This window comes from Podarcis erhardii (genome assembly GCF_964252035.2).
Source record: "Podarcis erhardii genome assembly, chromosome: Z".
NCBI lineage: Eukaryota > Metazoa > Chordata > Lepidosauria > Squamata > Lacertidae > Podarcis > Podarcis erhardii.
In genome coordinates this window covers 30,749,678-30,772,221 of record NC_138504.1, presented here as the reverse complement: position 1 = coordinate 30,772,221, position 22,544 = coordinate 30,749,678, and the positions used below count along the sequence as shown (strand labels likewise).

General features: G+C 44.2%; 1 protein-coding gene across 3 annotated transcripts in view; it reads right to left on the bottom strand.

Moving 5' to 3' along the window:
* OPHN1 (oligophrenin 1) overlaps nucleotides 1-22,544 on the bottom strand; it is a 125,733-nt gene that overhangs the window by 6,877 nt on the left and 96,312 nt on the right. For all 3 annotated transcript variants that reach the window (XM_081847003.1, XM_081847004.1, XM_081847002.1), the window contains 3 exons: nucleotides 20,083-20,230; nucleotides 11,646-11,960; nucleotides 2,287-2,413 (listed from right to left, as the gene is read on the bottom strand). In XM_081847003.1, the coding sequence (XP_081703129.1) occupies nucleotides 2,287-2,413; nucleotides 11,646-11,960; nucleotides 20,083-20,230 (590 nt within the window). The remainder of the gene's footprint in view (nucleotides 1-2,286; nucleotides 2,414-11,645; nucleotides 11,961-20,082; nucleotides 20,231-22,544) is intronic.

Below are 22,544 nucleotides of genomic sequence, written 5' to 3'. Positions count from 1 at the left end.
TCATAGAATTGTAGAGTTGGAATGGAACCCAAGTGCCATCTATGCAATGCAGGAATCTCAACTAAGGCATCAATGACTGATGGCCATCCAAACTCTGCTTTAAAACTTCCAAAAGCTACCATTTCCTGAAGGAGTTCCTTCTACTATCAAATAGCTTTCAATATCCCTCCCATATCCTTAAAGAAAAAATGCTTCTTTCATCTAATCCTGGGAGAGGAAGGCTATTATTTCAAGGACTCACCTGAAAACCAGCAAAAAATTACCTTTGAGTGAAGAGAGGCAGATTTAGATGCACTCTCAAAGTCCATAGGAGCACACAAAGTGGAGAGGAGTGTGCAGGTCAGCTTGTTGTAAGCCTGTTTTTCCGATTTTATTTTTGAATAAGGGCAAGCTTCTAGCCTGATGACTGCAAAGTTCTACTTGAAAAGGGGGTGGGTGATACTTGCCAAAGTATGGGAAGCTTGTTGGGTAGTCAAATAAGATTAAAGGCCCTTGGGGATGACGTTACTAGAAGCCCCTGCAAAGTCACACCCCTCCACAGAACTAGCAAAAAAATTATGCTCTATTGATACACATGTTTATGGTGAATTGTTTTCCTTGGTGCAGAATCTGGAATGCCAAGGCACAGATCTAGGGTTGCCATATTTTGAAGAGCAAAAAAGAGGACATGTTTGCAGACTTCAACTTTTAACTATGGATTGCTAAGGCAACCCATGAAAAAGAGGACATGTCCTGGAAAAAGAGGACATATGGCAACCCTAATAGATGTGTGTGCATGCTCCCTGAGTGTAGGGCAGGAAGAATGTGCTGCCTAGCTTTATGGCTATGTGACATATGTGCAAAGGACACATGCAGAATGCACACACCAAGGACCCTCAGGGCATTCGCAGGTCTGCCACTGACACGCAGAGAGACTGAAACGGAACAACGGGTATCAGTTTGCAAACCATCTTTGCCTCGATTTGCAGTTTGCAAAGCATGTCACTTGTGTTACAGTCAGAGAGGCAGCGTACATGCAGAAGCAGAAGGCGATGTGCTAGTCAGACAGCTGTCAATATCATTCCTTAACCTCCCACAAGGAATGGCAGATTATTCACTCTTTGGAACATCTCCCCCCGGGACACGTTACAGCAAGGTTAACTGCCAAACCCACTGCACCTTTCTTGAGTGGCAACTGTATATGTATGTACTTATAATGTCTGTATATAATTTTCTTTCAGAGCTATTTCTGAGAAAGGTTTTAGTTTGCTTTTCTTACTAAACTAAGAATAGGGTGATCCAAGAACCAAGAGCCCAGTATAATTTATGTTGCATTTAACTTAGGAAATGCTCAGGGGAATGTAAGTTCAGTGGTTAATATACATAACTGACCACCATGCACATTCACTAGGCCTCATGAAGAACATGGAAATAATTTTTCCAGGAAGAGGGAATTTTGTACATTTCCTGCTCTGTAGACACACTCTCCAAAAGGCTTTAGGGAATATATCAATTGAATTTTGTATGTTCTCCAGCCACTACGCATAATCCCCACACATGTAAATCAGTATGATTTACTGACTCTCTGATCAACATGCCTGTTGGAGTTTATGCATAGCAACTGGAGGATGTACAAAATCCAGTCAATATATGTACATTTCCCCCAAAGCATGTTGGAGATTATGCATATTGACTGGAAAATGTGCATAACTATCTCTTCCATGAGGTCAGGTGAATTTGCACAGTGGCCAGTTGCTATGCACATTAACTGCTCGACTTGCAGTACAATTGCAATTTATGTGGGGGTTCAGTTCCAAGGGTTCCATGTGCACAGGAAAATCGTGTATACCCAAACCCTTGGAGCTACCCCACATCTAGCAAAGTGAGGGGGGGGAGAGAGAAACCCCAGTACTCCCACAGCTCATGCACTAAGCAGGCCTCATGCCCCCCCCAAAGTGGGGCGCTTTAAAGCCCTTTATGCTCCAGGTAACCCCAAGAAGACCCAACTTGCACAATTTCAAAAAGCCGGCCCTCAACCATATGTGGTTGAAATTGCAAATATGATGCAACTGTACACCAGTAAGGAGGAAAGGAAGCCTGAGGTTTATACCAGGAAGGTTTCTGAGGATATCCTGATACTTTTACTTTGTTATTCCTAAAAAGTAAATAAAAAATAAATCCCTGTTCACCCTCCACAGATTAGCCCATCTTTCAGGGCAACCTCTTTGGGTCCCCCTATGCCTATGCCTTCTGGAGCATCCTGCCAGGCCATTTATCTCCTTCAATGTGTCTTGCTTTGCTACTCACACAGAGGCGGCCTCTGCCTTATGCGCTGCCGGGGCTTTGCACGGAGGGTCCGGGGGTCTCACTGGAGGACGTGTTATCACTGGCTTCTCTCCAGGTGATCGTGCTTTAGCAAAGCCTTCGTATTCACCTGAGTGGGAAAGTAACAAAGCACTGTTAATAATGAAAGGGAATAATGATGCTCAATCCACATTTGTAAGAAATCAATCTTTTAGTGCGGAGGCACCCACACTTCAGAACTCCCTGCCTATTGATATCAGACAAGAGCCTTCAATGTACTCTTTTTTGGCATCTGCTAAAAGCATTCTTGTTCAGACAAGCCTATCCAGATATTTAGAAGATGGATGTGTTTTTAGTTCATTACTAGTTTAATTTTTTAAAATGTTTTGCTTTTACTAATAACCTCACTCCTTCCTTCCTTCCTTCCTTCTTTCTTTCCTTCTTTTTTTCTGGTTTTCTACAATCAAATGGTATATAAATTTCATGAAGTCAATCAATCAATTAATTAATTAACAAATGAAGTTACTGTAGAGTTTAGCTGAATCATCCAAGTTTCCAAGCTGGGATGTGGCAATAGTCCTAGGAATGGAAATGCAAAACACAGTACAGATTCAAAGTATGGATTGGTTCATTTAAGTCTCTACACCAGAGCTTTCCAAACTGTGTGTCACAACACTTTAGTGTGTCAGCTGCAGTGTGTAGGTGTGTCATGCAAACGCGCCCCACGCTTTTCCCAGGGCTGGAAAAGGGCTAGCTTAACCTCCGGTTTGCTAGGAAAACTGAATGATTGTGTCACAAATGATGCAAAACTGAACTACTGTGTCGCAAAATGATGCATGCCTAAAAAATGTGTCACCAACATGAAAAAATTGGAAAGCTCTGCTCTCCATAATGGACAAGTCTGCATTCATTTCAATAACCTGAGCAAGTTTCTAATTAGGAAACAAAAAAGCATAACACCATTACAGAATCCTGTTATAATCTATTGTGTTGTTTTGTACAAATTGTCCCACTCATAGATGGCCAAGACCCATAATGAAGTCTGCAACATTTGGCATGCAATATCTTTCTTTGTAATTACTGGCTACATGCCATCACAATCCTGTTGAAAATGCTTCCCCTTCTCCATCCTCCTTATGAGAAAAACTCTGGCACAAAGTACAGTCGTACCTTGGAAATCGAACGGAAACCATTCCGGAAATCAAAGTGTGGCTTCTGATTGGCTGTCAAAAGCTCCTGCAGCCAATCAGAAGCTGTGGAAGCCCCGTTGGACGTTTGGCTTCCAAAAATAGTTGGCAAACTGGAACAGTCACTTCCGGGTTTGTGGCGTTCAAGAGCCAAAACGTTCAAGAACTAAGCTGTTCGAAAACCAAGGTACAACTGTACATCTTGATTAAAAAGCCAAGATCAATGGAAGTGTTGCATTGCTTTATTCTGCCTTGGTCAGACCCCACGTGGGGTCTGTTCTGAGCATCACAATTTAAGAAAGATATTGACAAGCTGGAAGGTGTGCAGAGGAGGGCAACCAAAATGATCAAGGGTCTGGAATCCAAGCCTGATGAGGGACAGTTGAAGGACTTGGGTATGTTTAGCCTGGAGAAGAGGAGACTGAGAGGAGATACAAGAGCCACTTTCAAATATTTGAAGGGTTGTCCCACGGAGCCAGCTTGTTTTCTGCTGCTCCAGAGGGATCGGTACCAATGAATTCATACTACAATAATGAAGGTCATCAGAAAGTATTTTGTTATGGTAAGAGCTGTTTAGCTGTGGAACAAACTCCCTCAGAAGGTGGTAGACTCCCCAGTGGCGGTTTTTAAGCAGAGGTTGGATGCTCTTCTGTTGAAGATTCTTTAGCTGTGATTCCTGCATTGTTTGGACTAGATGACTCTTAGCATCCCTCACAACTCTACAAGTCTATGAAAAACTAGTTTGTTTCATTATCGATGTCTACTGACCATCCCTTGTTCCAAGTGGCAGATCTAAAGTTAAAGTAGGTTAATAAATCATTGTCTTCACTAAGTACAGCAGCATTTTGAAAAACAACAACTGGGCTTTTCTAATATCTATGAAGCTGTTGCACATTTAATGGAAGTTCAATTGGATTAATCGGACGTCAAACCTCACAAGGCAGTTCATCAGCTGACAGGCCACTCAACAAACAAGGGAAGACTTCAAAAGGGGACATATTAAACGGACACTTGAAGTGGTTTATCCTCAAGCTTGAAAAGAGGCAAGATCCCATGTCTAGTTTATGATGCAGTGTGAACTGGTATTCGTTTACGAACAAAACATCATTTCTTACACAAAAGGATGACATAAAACGGTCCCAAAACACACAGAGAATCACAGAACTGTAGCGCTGGAAGGGACTCAAAGGCTTGTCTAGTTCAAACTCTTGCAATGCAGGAATCTCATGAACGTTTACAGAAATGGAAATTAAACATTTATTTGGCTTGAGTTACAGCTCACCCCATCATGAGGGTTTGAGGTTATTAACTGAAGCATTATCCTAATGCCATTATAGAACATATATGGTGTGGCCGCATTTGGAGTACTCTACATTGTTTGGGTCACCTCACCTCAAAAAGGAAATTGTAGAGTTGGAAAAGGTTTGGAAAAGCTGCAACCAGAACAATCAAGGGGGTTGAGACACTCCCCTAGGAAGAAAGGCTGCATCATTTGGGGCTTTTTAGTTTGGAGAAAAGGCGAGGGAGAGGTGAGATGATATAGAAGTTTATGAAGTTATGCATGGACTGGAGAAAGTGGAGAGAGGAAAGTTTATTTTCCTCCCTCATAAGACTAGAACTCATAGACACCCAATGAAGCTGAAGTTTGGAGGATGCAGGACACATAAAAGAAATGACATGCAGTGCATGCAGGCCAAGTTAAACTATGGAACTCGCTTCCACAGGAGGCCGTGATGGGCAACAACTTAGATGGCTTTAAAAGAGGATTAGGCAAATTCATGGAGGAGGAGAGGGCTAGCAATGGCCAGGATGGCTATCCTCTGCCTCCACAGCTGGAGGGGACAGTGTTGCTCTTGCATTTGGGTCCTGCTTGCTGGTTTCCCCACAGTAAACTAACTGTTTAGCCACTGTGAGAATGGGATCCTGGGCTAAATGGGCTGCTGGCCTGATCCAGCAGACTCTTCTGATGTGCTTTTGTAAGCAAAACAAATGAAAGATGAGAAAACTGATTATGATTTCATCTAAATCCATGTGTGACCTGGGGAGAGCAATACAGCAAGATAATGCTAAATATGATTGGTTTGACTAGCAAGAGGAATGGCCCCAAACTTTTAAGTCATCCTTCAATCTGTCTGGATTGAGAATAGGTACAACCTCAATCTTCAAGGTTTAAAGATGACATCAGTTTATAACAGTGACCTCCAGGCTGCTATGTCTCAAAGGAGATTGCACAGAAGCAATCTTTGCATCTGTCTTCTGTGTGGAAGATGTAGGGGCCATTCCTGCACCTGAACAAAATTTCACAGGAAGGGAGTCTGAAAAACTGATGCCAACAGTGATGACAAGAGACGGAATTTTTAAACCTTGTTGACAGATTAAAAACTGACAAATCTCTGGGGACAAATGGCATCAACCTGAGAGTGCTGTGAAACTGGTGATCTTCTAAGAAAAACATATGACTTGTTCATAAGGTCATATCTGAGGACTGGAAAGTGGCAAGTGTATTTTTAAAATTTTTATTTTTTAATGTAGGGCTACAGGTTCTTCACCTTTTCACTAAACACTGGATTAGCACTGTACATAAATGCAGCCCAAAAGTGGTGTTTTTTGTTTGTGTGTTGTTTAAAAACACATAGTTCTACACCTTAAGCATATTAGAAAAATCAATGCATGCAGATTGCCTAAAATATCTTCCCCGCTCTCCCTTCTGCCACCAACAGCTCAGAGGCAGTGTGTGCTGAGGATTTTAAATATCTCACTGCCTCTTTTATGCCCCAGCAGAGTCAGGGGAGCTGGGGTTATCCAAGAGCTTCCACATTGCCAAAACAAATTAAAGAACCCCTAGCTGTTCCTGACCACCATTCTGAAGGGTGAGGGCATGAGACCTGCACCAGAAGAGAAATTAAAAATTTATCCAATGCAAGAAGAACATTTTGAAATTTTAAACAGGTATATAATCTAAGGTATTGTCACTAGCACAAGAACTGAAAAGGCAGGTGTTGAATAATTCACTTCCGGATTTGGAAGTTGCAAGACTTTTCGAAGCTGAGATTTGTAAACAAAAAAAATAGATTTCAGTTAAATGAACCCCAAATGAACCATATTCATCATATCCTGCTTTGCAAGTTCAGGAGGCCTGGATGCTGTAAATTGGTAGGAAAATCATCAAGCAGATGAATAAGCAAAACTAACTGAAACTTTATTTGCTTGGTCAATTTTTAAGTGAGGGCAAAGATCAGGAAAGCTGAACTATGATCACACTTGTTTACTTTTGAGACTGCTTTACTTCTATGCTATAATAATACTTTGAAGCAAAGAATGGCAGCTACTTCTTATTCACTGATGCATTTACATCCTGTATATCTAAAACAACCTTCTCAGTTACTTGGTCTCCATTTGTTAAATATGTTTTGGACAACAGGGATCAGCCCCACTTACTTTCTAGAATTATACCTAAACGATTTTTGAACCCTAGCTTAAAATGGACGTACTATCTTTGTTGGCTTTCCATATTGCTGTTAATATACTTCCTTCAAGATTGTTTGGATTTCCTCTTTTTTTCAACGCTTCTGGCAATCATCCCCAAAAATCAACGCAATCAACGCTTCTGGCCTCATCCCCAAAATATGGAAGGAGGCCATTATAGTACCAATTCATAAAAAAGGTTCTCCAATGGAGCCGGAAAACTACCGTAACATCAGCCTCCTTTCGATCATAGGGAAAATTTATGCCAGCTTTTTGCTGACTAAACTATTGCGATGGGTAGATGAGACTAATCAGATTGGCCACGAACAAGCAGGGTTCAGAATTAAACGCTCTACAACCGATCATGCGATAGTTCTTTACCATCTGGCACGAAAATACTCCTCTCCTCCCCGGGGCTACCTCTGTGCTGCCTTCTTAGACCTAAAGGCAGCCTTTGACAGCGTTCCTAGAAATACTCTATGGGAGAAACTTGCGAAACAGGGCATTGATAGAAGACTCCTATGGCTTATAAGTCAGCTCCACGAAGGTACCCTTGCTAGAGTGAGACTTACTCCTGCGGGCGACCTCACAAATTCGATACCAATAAACAAGGGAGTGCGCCAAGGATGTATATTGGCTCCCTGTCTATTCAACCTATTCATCAGCGACATGCGAGCACCCCTAGTTAATTCATCTCCAAGTACACACGCGCCTAGACTTGCGGATTACCACTGCCCACTCCTTTTATATGCGGACGACGCGGTAATTCTATCTTATACACGTGTTGGACTAACCAGAGCTTTGAAGATCTTTGCCACGTATTGTCAACTCAACCAATTAACCATCAACCATGCTAAATCCAAGATTCTGATTTTCTCCAGAAGCCGGAGATTATACGAATGGAAGCATGGTGGAGCAAAAATAGAGCAAGTCCTAAAATTTCAATACCTAGGAGTTATTTTTCAACACAATTTGGGGTGGAAAGCTCAAATTCAACACCTACTTAACAAGGCCAAAACTCTGTCATATGCGCTCCTCCTCTTTTTTTCCCTATGAACTAAATTCATAGTTAAGTCCTGTCCTATGCATCTTGCTTGTTACCGTTTAATTTTTGTTTACTTAAAAAAAACACACCTCAATTTAAAATTTTAGAAATAAAGGGATGAAATGGAAACCAGTGTGCTGAATTTCTAGCACAGGTTTGAGAAATACTGAGTAAAGTTAAGAAGACTGTGTGTGAGGCTTCGTATGTCAAAGGGAGTCCCAGCTCAAAATGTCACCTGGGAACTTTTGAGAGAGAAAGTTCATAGTTGGACAGTGGTTTGGCTCCTCTTCAGTTCTTAACAAGCAAGAATAACATGTAATCTACAGGCCACAATCCTGCATCTTAACCTTCCATCAAAAGAAAAATCACACTGTATCACAGAATAATACAAATGCAGAGTTGAAATGGACCCCCCAGGGTCATCCACTGCAACCCCCTGCAATGCAGAAATCACAGCTGAAGAACCCCTGGCAGGTGTCTTTTAAACCCTGCAAGGAAGGAGCTATCAGGATTCAGTATACCACCCAGGAAGACATACCAATAAAATATATGGTGCAAGTTATTAAGCACTGTTCCACTTGAAAGGGAAAATGCTAATAATCATGTCTCCATTGAGAACTCTTTCTTTTACCAGAAAAAAATACACTTGCACAAAAAGTCATTGGGGGGAAGGGTCCAACAATCCCCCACCATGTAAGGCAACACAAAAGTGATGTGGGCTCTAACCAGTTTTTTAGTGTCATTAACATAACATAATTATAACAGTGCAATTATGTTGAGTCGTGAATTACCTGTAACACCAAATCTCACAGACCTTGCAACTAAGGAGATCATTTCATTTCGCCTGTATTTTTAATCTAATTTGCACCTCTTAGACTAATATGCAGAACAGAACACAATTCCACTTCTCCTATTTTAAAATAAATATTAGCTTAATGTGGAACCTGGATGGAAGGGACTTAGATTCCATGTGAATTCAGTAAGAGATGATAAACAGCATGACCTGTCAAGTCCTGCTTGCAACTGCAGAACATGCTCCTCAAGCAACAGTTTAATTCCATTACTACAACAGTTTAATTCCATTCGATGTTGGGGGTGTGACAGCTGGCATTATGCCCTGAGTTCCTTATAATCCTTGGGTTCCTGTATCTGTGAAGGCTATGAGAGCAAGCCCACCAAACCAGCACCTTTGTCTGGTCAACAGTTGTAGCCAGCTAGTTAAGCACTATGTTCAGCATCCCAAAAGGATGAGCTGTGCTGCAAGAGCTACGACTAACGGATGGTGCCCTTCAGGCTAATGGCTGAGCCTTTCCTACACGCACACACGCACACACACACATACACCAGCTGCCAGGTAGGAGAGAACAAAAGCCAGCATAGTTTATGTGAGCTAAGCTGGAGAAACATAGACCTGCTTGCTCCGTGCTGGATCCAAAGCTGCGACTAATGGAGAGGAAAGATCTGTTGGGGTGTTAATGCTGAGAGCCGTTCCATCTTAGGCTCAGGTTGCAAATATGTGTAAATAAAACTGCATATCCATCACTGTTTCCGCTAACCCACATTCCAAGGAAACTCTGAGAAAGCACCTGGGACTCCTGGAATCTCTCATAACTCAGAGAGTAGGGTGGCATGTAACCCATTTTTATTAATTTTAACACAATAAAATATGCAAAAGCCAGCAACAAGAGGTAAAGAGGAAACATAGCAAAAGTTCCTTTGCTGTGTACAGATTGCAATAGTCAGAAAAAGCAGGAATAAATAATAAAAGTTACTTGGAAAGAGGAACGTATTTCAGGGCCACTCATCTCTCACTCTGGTAGCCTGGTGTGCAAGCCAAGCAATAAACTGGGGCCTTTTTTTTTCTTTTTAAAAATGCCACTGACATTGTGCCCTCAACACTTTCTGCAATTCTTCTCCAGGGAGGGAAAAGGTCCTGTAAAGGTCCATAACAGGAGATTGCCATTAAGTCCAGCCACCTCCGGGTTGCTTACAAACATCTGCAGCTGCAACTTGGGTCACAGTAACCCCAAAAGCTTGGTTAGCAAGTTCTGCACAACATTATTATTATTATTATTATTTATTGAATTTATATACCACCCTATACCCAGAGGTCTCAGGACGGTTCACAGAATAAAATCAAAATACATAAAAAACACATAATACATACAAAACACATAATCAAAATAAAACAACCCAATAACACCCCCCCCAAAAAAACCCCACATTTTAAAAGGGCATAGGGTGTCAATCAAAGCAACCAAAGGCCTGGTTAAAAAGGAACGTTTTTGCCTGGCACCTAAAGGTGTATAATGAAGGCACCAGGCAAACTTCCCTGGGGAGAGCATTCCTCAGATAGGGAGCCACTGCAGAGAAGGCCCGTTCTCGTGTTGTCACCCTCCGGACCTCTCAAGGAGGAGGCACATGAAGAAGGGCCTCAGAAGATGATCTCAGGGTCCAGGTAGGTTCATATGGAAAGAGGCGGTCCTTGAGGTATTGCAGTCCTGAGAATAAGTTTCTTCCAAAAGTGCCTGGATCTGATCTGCGACCACTCGCTCCAGAAACTTGCTCAGGAAAGGGAAATTAGCAACTGGCTGGTAGTTAGTTAGGTTTTCCGAATCCGGGGAAGGTTTCTTAAGGAGTGGTTTTGCCTCCTTCAAACAGACAGGGACCACCCCTTCTCATAAAGAGAAACTGATCACCTCCCTGGCCCAGGCAGCTATCCTCTCCCCTGCTGGTTTTTATCAGCCAAGAGGGTCAAGGGTCTAGAGCGCAAGTGGTCACCCTGACTGATCCAAGAACCTTTTCCACATCCTCGAGCCTTACTAACTGAGATTCATCCAACACAACAGGACTAGACTGTGCTCTAGACACCCCATGAGAGTCATCTGCTATAACAGCAGAGTCAAGGTCTTGGTGGATACAAGTAATTCGCAAACAAATCATAGCAAGCTACCATTGGTTCTATCACCTCCTTTGGGCCAGCCTGTAAAGGGCCCCGTACAACCCAAAAAAGCTCTGCCAGATGACATGATGAGGATGCAATGGAGGCAGCAAAGGATGCCTTCTTCATTGTCTTCACTGCCACTAGGTAGGCTTGATAATGAGCCCTTACCAGTGTTTGGTTGCATTCATTCAGATCTTTCCTCCACTTGCATCCAAGCCATCCCCCAGCTTGTTTCCTCGCCCTAAGCTCTGGAGTATACCACTGGAACAAAAGCGCTTTGCACGAGTCTGCCCTTGCGCCTGATCCAGAAGCTGCAGTTAGTGCAAAATGCTGCAGCACAATTGTTGGCAGGAGTGAGACCCTATCAGCCTATAGCACCTCTGCTCAGAGACCCGCACTGGTTGCCCATTTGCAACCATGCCAAGTTTAAGGTGTTACTATTAGGATGCAAAGCAACGTGGGACCAGTCTACCTGCCACGTTGCCTTACCTCAAGCATGCCCACTTGAGCACTTCAACTGGAGGCATTGGCACTGCTATAGGTGCCACATAATACCTGTTCCAAATTTGTAAGAAATAATTGTGTGTGTGTGTGTGTGTGTGTGTGTGTGTGTGTGTGTAAGCATCTACGCTCTGGAACTGCCTTCCTATTGACATCAGGCAGGTACATTCACTTCTGCAGTGGAAGAAGACGACAGATGACAAAGAACAGGTGGACTCACCTTCCTTGCAGCCTGGCCCAAGTCTGGGAGCAGGCCTCTTAGCATGCAGTGTGGAGGCCTTCAGGGACTCCGACACAGGCATGACGCCATTCGCCGCTTTGCTGGGGAGCTTCTGCCCGCTGTCCTGGAGCCTGGAGACCAGTCTTCCCACATCCACATCTGCACACTGCTCCGACCTGCTTTCTGCACTGGGCCTCCTGGTATCAGCCTCCCCTGGCCTCTGCAACGGCAGTCTGCTGCGCTGGAGTGGCCTGGGGGCCTCTGTGCAGCCAGGAAGCATTGTGCCATTGGGGGTGTGGAAGCAGCCATCCTCTGCTAAAGGGGACCCAAACAATAACCACATTTATTCAACTTGTTTAAAAGATTTGTTTTGACAGACAAAAGCAATGTATCGGCATATGATTTCTTGAGGGAGCGGTCATAGCTCAGTGGAAGAGCATCTGCCTTGCAAGCAGAAGCTCCCAGGTTTCAACCCCAATGGCATTGCCAGGTAGGGCATAAATCCTGGATAGCTGCTGCCAGTCAGTGTAGACAATGTTGAGCTGGATGGGTCTGACTATGCAAATCAGCCCTTGACTCAGAACCATGAAGACTGGACTATTACTTTATTTTTAGTGGATGAGCTGTAGCCCAGTGGCAGAGCACCTGCTTCAAATGCAAAAGGCCACAGGTTGTGTCCCAAGTGGCATCTCCAAGGTAGGCTGGGAGAGACACATCCCACCACCAACTGAAACCCAAAGGTGCTGCTGCCAGTCAATGTAAACAACACTGACTGAGGTGCACCCAATGGCCTGACTCAGTATAGGGCAGCTTCCTATGTTGAGTGTCACTGTGCTCTATTCACATTGTGTGTCTGTTGTTTTTCAGGATTACAATACAAGAGCAATAAATTCCACAACAGGCGAAAGGCAAATATATATTATGTATCTTAATTAGAATGCTAAACTCATTTAATTGATTCCACCAGAAATTCATACGGGCAAGAACAAAGTGTAACAGAGAACATTGTCTTGGAACTTTGTGTTCCAATGATGTGTAAACAAGCTTCGGCCTTCAAGAAATCCATTTGGGTCCCTTTTCTGCATTATTTATTTTATCACACGTTATGTTTTGCTAGGAATGCTGTGACCCAGAAGAAGCATGCTTGCAATCTGAAGAAGTGTGCATGCACACGAAAGCTTATACCCACAACAAACTTAGTTGGTCTCTAAGGTGCTACTGAGCAATTTTTTAATTTTTTTCAATAGGCACTGAAAGCTTAGAATTGGAAGCGTCTGTTTTTATTGCCTATATTGCTAGTTCTGTTGTGAGATGGGCTTGGGATAGTGAAAGGGTATTATTTCTTGGCTTTCCCCCTTCAAAAAATCTTTAAAACCTTTTTTTTAAAAAAATCACCAAGGAGACAGAGCTCTAGAATACTGCTGACAGAATCCTTAAAAAAAGATTTTTTTAAAAAAATGATTTCCTTTAATTTTACATAGATGAATATAGCACAATGTATTTCATACACTTCCAATATCTGATGGGCTAGAATTCTCGGAGGAATAGCTGTACGATTTACATAGTGATAAAAGTGTGAAGGAACACTGTCTATATCTGAGTAGGGCTAATGTATGGAATGCCCAATGTTCATGTTACCTGGCATCCGTAAGATGGAAAAAGTGGTTGAGACTACTGTCGAGTTAATGGAAAAGTGTCTCCTTAAGTAGTAAGTTAAGAAGGTAATCTCTGATAAATGTATAGGCATAATGTAATAATAATAATTTTATTATTTATACCCCACACATCTGGCTAAGTTTCCCCAGCCACTCTGGGCGGTTTACAATGTGTAATAACTGTGCAGGCTCTTAATGAAGCAAAATATAAAGTTATTTGTCTTAAGAGTGTTCAGGAAAACTATATATGATCTTGATACAGTCCATGCGGATCTCTTGTCTGTCTCTCCCCCCCCCCCCCACAAATACCTTGGGAGGATTAGGAGGAAATAAAATATCATTCTCCTGGGACATTTTGCTTTATAGATTTTGGTCTCTGTTTATTTGCAAAGTCCTGCCTCGAGAAACGACTTGGGGGCATGGGAGATTTCCCACAAATAAAGGAAGCCACACGATTTATCAAATCTGTCTCCCTTTCATTTTGCCTTCTACAGTGCGCTTGTGCTGCATCCAATGGATGGACAATGCTATGTCCCACATTTTGCTATGTCACCCGTCTTTTGTAGGAGGAGAGACCCCTTTTCAGTGATCCTCAAGTTCTGCAGCCAAAATCAAGGGTGGCAGCTATTTACATTGGATATTTTGGTTATTATCCCTTCTGATGAAGAGCACAGCTAAGGCAGGGTTCATATGAGCTAGGTGACTGGTAATGACCCCTACCACAAGGAAGACCACTTCCCCAAATGGTTGCATGACAGGGCAGCTCCAACACCATGATCCTAAAGCATCACAGCCCCTCCACCACAAGAGTGAGCTTTCTTTTGTTACATAGGATAGTCTAAGTGTCCTGAAGGCCTCTCTATTGACTACATGGCACAGACAGTGAGGTATTATCAACTGAGCACAGGGACCAGAGGTAGATATCAAGGGGAAGGGGGTCTCTGACATAATGTAGTCCCTGAGTGGTTTAGGGCTTTATAAACCAAAATAAAGGACCAGCAGCACATGGGTCTTGAGTGCATCACATGATGAAGAAAAGTTGCCCTACCTACCAACAAGCTTAAGAGATAGACACATGCCATTTCCAAGTTGCAGAAAACATCTGGCGGAAATCACGGCCGTGCGTTCTCAACTGAGTCCAGAAAGTCAAGCTCACAGTGACAAGGGGGGAGTGAACAAGGGGATGGAGCAACCCCCTAAGAAGAAATTACAGCATTGGGGACTTTTTCTTTTAGAGAAAAGATGACTAAGAAGCGACATGACAAAAGTTTATACAATAATGCATGGGGTGGGGAAAGTGGTTAAGGAAAAGCCCCTCTCCCCACCATAACACAAGATCTCGTGGACATCTCATAAATCTGAATGTTGGAAGGCTCAGGAAGAATAATGCATGGTGATTCTATGGAACTGGCTCCCACAGAGAAGCAGTGATGGCCAACAACCTAGATGGCTTTAAAAAGTGGACTGGGCAAATTTGTGGAGAAGGAGAAAGTTATTAATTGCTCTTAGCCATGATGACTATGCTCTGCCTCTGTAGTCAGAGGCAGTAGTGCTTCTGAATCCCAGTTGCTGGAAATTGCAGGAGGGGAGTTTGTCATGTGCTTGAATGCTGTTTGCAGGTTTCCCACAGGCACTTGGTTGGCCCCTGTGAGAACAGGATGTTGGACTAGATGGGACACTGGACTGACTCAGCAGGCTGTTCTTATAACTTTCCACGTAGAAGCTCCTAACACTATTGCTAGCCTTCAATGTGATTCTTCTCCTTAATTCACAGGTGGCATTAAGTTTCAGCCTGGTCGGGCCTGGTTTTCTCCAATGTGGAGATCATTTCTCAGTTACGCAGCTGGCAATCTTCAGTTATTTATGAAGTGTGCTCCATGGGAATAAAACTTGGTGCCTTCACCATGGCTCAGAGATTGCATTTCAGGAGGAATTAATGGCTGTCACCACGTTCTGGCCTGCTACATACAGTGTGTCCCTGGTAATGCTTAGCAAAAATGCAACCAGCAGTCTATGAAATGGGAGCAGCGAGTTTGGGAACTGGAGTGCCAAGACATCATATAACACATAATCTTTAGCTAAATGTTACCAGGGAAACACTGGAGGAGATGCAAGTTAAGTGACAGCTGCACAATTCTATGTAGTTTGGGCCACGGTTATATCACACTGGAACTTGTGGGCATCCAACAAAGCTGAACGTGGGAAGGTTCAGGGGCAGAGAAGAAAGAAGTACGTCTGCATGCAGCGCATAGTTAAAGTATGGAACTCACTCCCACAGGAGTTTGGAAAACTCACTCCCACAAGAGGCAGCAATGGCAACCAAGCTAAATGGCTTTAAAAGGGGACTGGATAAATTCACAGAGGAAAGGGCTATCGATGGCTACTAGCCATGATGGGGGCTATGCTCTGCTTCCATGGTTGGAGGTAGCAATGCTTCTGAACAGCAGTTGCTGGAAGCAGCAGCAGCAGCAACAGCAGCAGCAGCAGCAGAAGAGAGGGCTCTTGTGCTCACGACTTGCTTGTGGGTTTCTCTTGGTTGGCCACCGGGTTATTGGTCTGATCCAGCAGGCCTTTCTTATGTGCTTATCACAGCTTTGGCTTTTCTTAGGAAAAGAAAATATATAAATATACATATGCTCGGTCATTACTACATGGAGATAGGATATGAAGCTGGACAATGAAGGAATAGATGTACTCCTTCAGCAAAACTGCATGGGACAGTCCTTCCTGGACTAAATAACTTCAAACTGCTTGCAAAAATTCCTACGTGCAGAAAGCCAGTGTTATCATAAAAGAGTGTTCAACCAGAAAGCTTCTCCATGAAGCTAGGTTTCTATGTGCAAGATTTTATTCCTCCACCTGAAGTCCATGAGAATTTTGTTGACTGTGTGGCTAATAAGAGCCTTTTGTTAATACACCTTCAAATAGTGAGTAATTGTGATAATGAATTCTCCAAGTGCTTCATCAACTTTTCCAGTAACCTAATTTTTGTCTACTCGTTTTAGTTCTTGGCCTTCAGCTATGTGGTGCAACACTGCCATTGTACCATCAAATTTTTATTTTATTTTTTGAGATAGATGATGTTTCCACAAATATCCACACTGGTCCTTCTGCTGGGTCCCTCTTAACATATGGCAAAACTCAAATGGAGTTTTGTTGCCACATTCACAGCTAAGATGTCATGCATGAGTAGCCATCACCACCCATGGCCTGCCACCGCTCAATGGAAGAGGATCTGACTTGCAAGTGGAAGGTTCTAGGGTTCAATCCCCACTGGCATTCCCAGGTAGGGCTGGGGGAGTCTCCTGCCTAAAGTCCTGGAGAGCCACTGCTGCAGGTCAGCATAAAAAATACTGAACAATATGAGCCAATGTCCTGACCCAGTATAATGCAGTTTTGGAACCAAGCATAGCAACCAACATTTCATGTTCAGTGGTGTTTCAGTTAACCAAAAATATCAGTGTTAACCCACACTTTGTAACCATGGTTAGGTTTGCAAACCATGGCTGGGTTCGGGGCTGACTTCTGATTAGTGAAAACGACAGTGCACATGAATCACACTTGGCTATGAAATGATAAGGGAAAGCAGAAAGGTCCATGCAAAAACTGTGGAGGGCACAGAATAGCCATTGTGGCTAGTAGCCATCAATAGCCCTCTCCTCCTCCATGAATTTGCCCAATCCTCTTTTAAAGCCATCCAAGTTGGTGGCCATCACTGCCTCCTGTGGCAGCGAGTTCCATAGTTCCAACTCCATGCTTTTTGAGGGAGGACTTTCTTTTACCTCTCCTGGATCCTATACAAAGCACTCCATAATATAACAGAGGGCAAGGTCCCTGTCCCAAGAGAATTCCAGTCTGGGGGAAAAAGATAGGAAAAAGGGAACAGCGGGGGCGGGGACCATAAAAGGGAAGTAGGGCCAAAGAAGGGTAAGAATATGCAGTCATTTCATGTGCATGTACTTGGGCTTGGTGACAGCAGGTTATGGGGACTCCTTGTTCTAAAAGGGATCAGCCGATGATATTTTGACAATAACCCTGAAATATGCAGCACCCACCCGTGTGGGACAGAGGTCAGCAGGCTGCACCAGTATCCTGGCAAACCCTGGAGCAGCTGGCTGGCTTGATGGAACGTGATTGTTTTTTGGAATGTCTGCAACTGTTTTTAAAATGCATTTATTGCTGCTGTTGATGTTTTGCTGGACTGTGCTCCCCTTCTGGGAGGAAGGGTGGGGTGATCAACTGAATACATAACAAGGAGAGGAATTAACCAGTGCTCCCTTAACAGGCACGATGGCACACCAAAGTTAAAAACAAAATTCAGAAAAGGGAGAAGAAAAGATGAGCTCGCCTTATCCGTCCCCACCAATACACTTTGCAAAATTAGCAGATAATAGGAGTGGGGAGATAAGGCCTTGCCAAGATCCTCCAAAACCTTTCATATGATTTAAAAAGTTGGGAGGGGGGACCCAAAGTGCACATCCATCTGTGACAAGAAGGCGGCCACTGGTGCTTTTTCAGGCTATGACTCATTCTATTGCTCTGAATCTCCCTGGGTTGCCGACCAATTAGGCTCTCACAGTGGTTTGCCCTCCGGGTGGCAAACTGATCAGTGATTTAGCAGAAGCACTAGCCATTGTTTCTGCATGACGCACGCAGTGGCACAAAGTCGCAGTGCTTGTTAACAAGCCATCATGGCACTTTGGACCCATTTACTGAATGGAATCACTTTGCACCTCTGGATCTGCAAAGCCACTGATTCTTGGACAAAGCACACTTAACTGAGAGCTTAACTAATCAGCAAGATGCAAGGGAGAGGCACCTCCCAGTGTTTTCCCAGCCAGGATCCAAAGCATTGCTGGGATTGACTTAAGGGGATCAAGCCTAATGTTGATTTAGAAAAGGGCAGCTGAAATGATCAGTGGGATGAAGCGACTCCCCTGTGAATAAAGTTTGCAGCACTTGGGACTTTACATTTTAGAGAAGAGGCAAGTAAGAGGTGGCATGATGGAAGTTTGTAGAGAAAAGTTCCCCTCTTCTCATAACGCAAACTCATGGACATCCGAAGAAACTGAATGCTGGAAGATTCAGGACAGCAAAAATAAAGCCCTTCTTCATGGAGCACAGTTAAATTATGTTACTGTCAGGAGCAAGCCAGCAGTAAATCACACCAACCAAGTTGGAGCTAACTCTTTATGAGCAAAAACAGGATTAGCACAGCAACTGTTCTTCAGTAGGTCTTGCCCCCATGAAGCAGAGACTGTGCCTCTGCTCTCTTCATGCCTCTTCTGGTTCTGTGAGACCAGTGGGGAGGGGAGCTTGCTGCAGGAGGAGGAGGATGTAGGGATATCGCAGAGTGGGGCAGTGGGGTCCGGAGGGAGCACACTTCCCCACCAGCAGGCAGCCACAATCTGCCTGCACACGTGACTTTGGGGTGCAGGGAACCCCCCCCCCCGACAAGCCACAGCTGTCTGTACATCGTTCCACCCATGTCTGACCTTTTGCGGTCTCAGCAGTCAGCGGTGTCCTGTCTGTAACATTTTCCTTAGAGACCTTTTGTCTCCTTTCATCATACACTGTGCAAGGGGAAAATGACGCTGTGGAAACAGGTGCCAAAATAACTTCGTACCACCCCACAATCTTGGGACAGAAGATGTGTAAAGGTCACAGCCCAAAAATGTATTTGCCTGGCTTGCATGTTTGTCTCAATAAAAGGAGGCTCCACAGGAATGGTGGTAGCTCGCTCGCTCGCTCGCTTAGACCACTTGTGCGCAGCTCACATGATGATCAACACCTGTATTGGGCCTTCACTTCAGAGGAGACGCCCAAGCCTCTTCAGCAGCCAGACTCATCTGTGCCGCTTGCCACAGACTCTCCCGGCTCACTAAGCCCCGCTACCTCTTCAGCTAAATACTCCTCCCAGTCTTCTCGCTCTTCTCCACCTGACCACTCATCATCGTCCCACCACCAATCCCCCAACTCTGAGCCTTCTTCCCTTGGAGGTTCCCCAGCTGCTTCTCTCTCCAATCCTCTCTGCGTTCAACCAGTCTGTAACAGTTACTCACTCCCAAAGGAGCCAGTGATGGCCACCAACTTGGATGGCTATAAAAGAGGGTTATAGAAATCCAGGGAGGAAAAGAGAGGGCTATCAATGGCTACTAACCATGATGACCATGATCTGCCTCCACAGCCGGAAGCAGCAACGCATCTGAATCCCAGCTGCTGGAAATGTCAGGAGGGGAGTGTGCTTTTGTGCCAAAATCCTTTTCCCAGGGGGCATCTGATTGGCCACTGGGAGAACAGGATGCTAGACTAGATGGGCCAATGGTCTGATCCAGCAGCCTCTTCTTAGGTTCTTATGTTTCAGAGCAGGAATTTCTTGTAGTTAATAGACTAATAGGCTAAACCCATTGGAGATTGTTTTTTCTTTTAAAAAATGATAGAAAACCACTAGCAAGTTAAAACAAAACCACAAAAGATATTTGCAGGTATTTGAGGCCTTGGTGGGCCCCAAGGAGATTTTTAAGGGCACTCCATCAAAGGTATATATGGGGGGCAGCTATAGTCTGTTTGGGGATAATGCTTCCTGATTCAGAGTATTATGGGATGTGTATGCATGCAATTTTTTTTACAGCAAATAGTGTGGGGGTTTTTTACCCTTGTGAAGTGGCAGCTGCTGTTGCTCTCTTTAAAAAATGAACAAGTGAGCTGGGTGCACACACAGAGCTCCAGTGCAGCCCCACATGAAAGGATGGGAAGCAGTTACCAGGATCAGCCCCACTCACCTTCACTGTCTTCCACAGAGCCTCCAAAGAAGACGGGCCTCTCCCGCAGAGGGCGCTTGGAGATGGTGATGGGTTTGTGCCGTCGAGTGGCTACCCGGGGAGGAGGCACTGGGGGTGCAGCATTGTCCTCAGGGGGGCCGGAATATATCTGAGGGGGGAGGCAGGAATATAGCAGATATTAATATTATGCAGCTTTAAGCAACTGGATGCATAAAAAACTGACTCCTTTTGGAATAAAACATTGCCAGGACCCATGAGCATTGTTCAGAACTTTACTTGAGGAACATTCTTCAAAACAGAACAGAAAATATATAGTGATACATCCAAATAATTCTATATAGTATCATGAGCAGGACCAGCACAGGCTCATGGAAGATTACTTCTTCCAGAAATTGAAACTGTCTCTCTCTCCTATTCCAGCCTGCATTACCCTGTGTACTGCATCTGCCACCACCACTTTTGGACATGAACCTGCTGTAGGACTCAGCTGTACTCTATTTCGCAAGCCAGAAGCTCAATGAAGTCCTGCAGCAAAGGTCTCCCTATATCCTTTCGCCTTGTGGGCAGTGGGTTCAAGCCACCCAGTGACTATAGCTGGACCCCTGAGCACAGTCATGGGATACTGAGGAAGAAACACAGTGTGGTGTCAGGATTAGACTAGGACCTGGGAGACCGGAGTTTGAATCTGCACTCAGCCGGGAAGCCCACTGGGCCAGTCACTGCCACTGAGGAGAGGGAGAAAGATGCAAGACACCTTGAGCTCCTTGGAGAAACAAGGTAGGATATAAATGTGATACAATAAAAAAATAAAGGAAACAAAACAAAACACAAAACGGAAGGACTAGTAACCTGCATTCTGCTAAAGCTAGCAATAACTAATTCTTAACATCCGCCAGTTAATGGGGAGCCTCTTGAAAATGTCTTGGCCAGTCACAGACATGAATCTTCCTTGTCTGCACACACAGTAATTTACAGTCTATTTGATTGTGCCAACAGGAGGCAAAGGATCAACAAGTGACCACAGATGCAGCAGGAGGCTGGTGAAAAAATTGCTCAATTCTGCAGTAGTTTAGTTGTAGTTCATCTTAATTTGGCCTACTCCAATTTTCGCATGTAGTAGCTAATTTACATTTCCCTCCTCCAAGATTCATTCAGCGTGTGTAATGCGCCGTTCATTTCCCTTTTTGAGATTATTCAGCTTGTACCTTCCATAACCCAAAATAGATTCCCTACTGCATTTCTCGAAATGCATTGCTTTTCAGTTCCATAAACTCAACCCCAGTGCCCCCTACCCTATGACAAGCAATATTCTGAATAGAAGTTTGCCCAACCCACTAAGTAAGATAGCAGGCCATTTACACCCCCAGCGTGAGTCTGCCTCCACCACCTCCTTGCCTCTTAGCATCCCACTAGGCTATCCCACCACCCACCTTAGTAGCCACTGGTTAGGAGCCTCTCAGGCCTTGTGTGGTCACTACCCTCTCATTCATTTGGAGCGAATTAAAAAGTTCACTTTCAATTGCCACCTGTCCTGTTTCCAGAAATGCTTTAGATATACCACATCATGGGGGGGAAATTACAGTGAAGCAATTACTCCCAACCCAACCTTGGTTTGCCTTATTTGTTTTAATGTGACTGCCACACTACCACAGGAAGAGGTGCCAAAGTAATATAACACCATCCCTTGACACCGCTCCTGCCTCAACCCCATGGAGCACAAAGGTCTGCCAAAGTATTTAGTAGTGACAACAGACCATAAGCATTGGGGCTTTGTTGTAAAGACCAGCATCTGAGCCATAAAGAAACTGGGGGCCCCCATTCTATAGCACTAAGGGGACCTCATTTTTTATAGTTTTCCAGGCTGCAATGGGTACACACAAGCTGCTGACATGGAACTAGCTGCTCTGCAGCTTCCATCCAATTTGTCTCTCCCAGCTAACATAAAATATGTTCTATGGCTGGTGGCAGCTGGGCATCATCCCCAGGCGTCTGCTTTCAGAATACCTAGGGAAGGGAAGCATTCTGAGAATGTGGTCCAAGTTTCTTGAGATCAGTCTTGCTCAACCTGGTGCCCCCAGGATATTTGGGGCCACAACTTCCAACATCAGGATGGGAGTTGTAGTCCAAAACATCCAAAGGGCATCAGGTTAAGATCTTCTGTCCTTTCCCCCACAGAATAAAGCAGCTGTTAATCTCTAGTGGACTCTGAAGCCCGTTGGCTGCATGGCGACAGCATTTTCTACAGCTTAGGAAACAGGAATAGCCAAATATTCTCCCGGTCTGGATGCCAAACAAATTTGGGGATTTGTGGCAAACCCCTCCTGCCACTCAAGAGAAAATGGCTGAAAAGCAGTTGCAATTAACAGAAATTAAGATAACAGAGCAGGGCTTTCACAATGTCTTATCCTTGGTTCTTACACACCTAGGGGTCTGCCAGCAAGGCTGTGCATGTTGACTTCAAA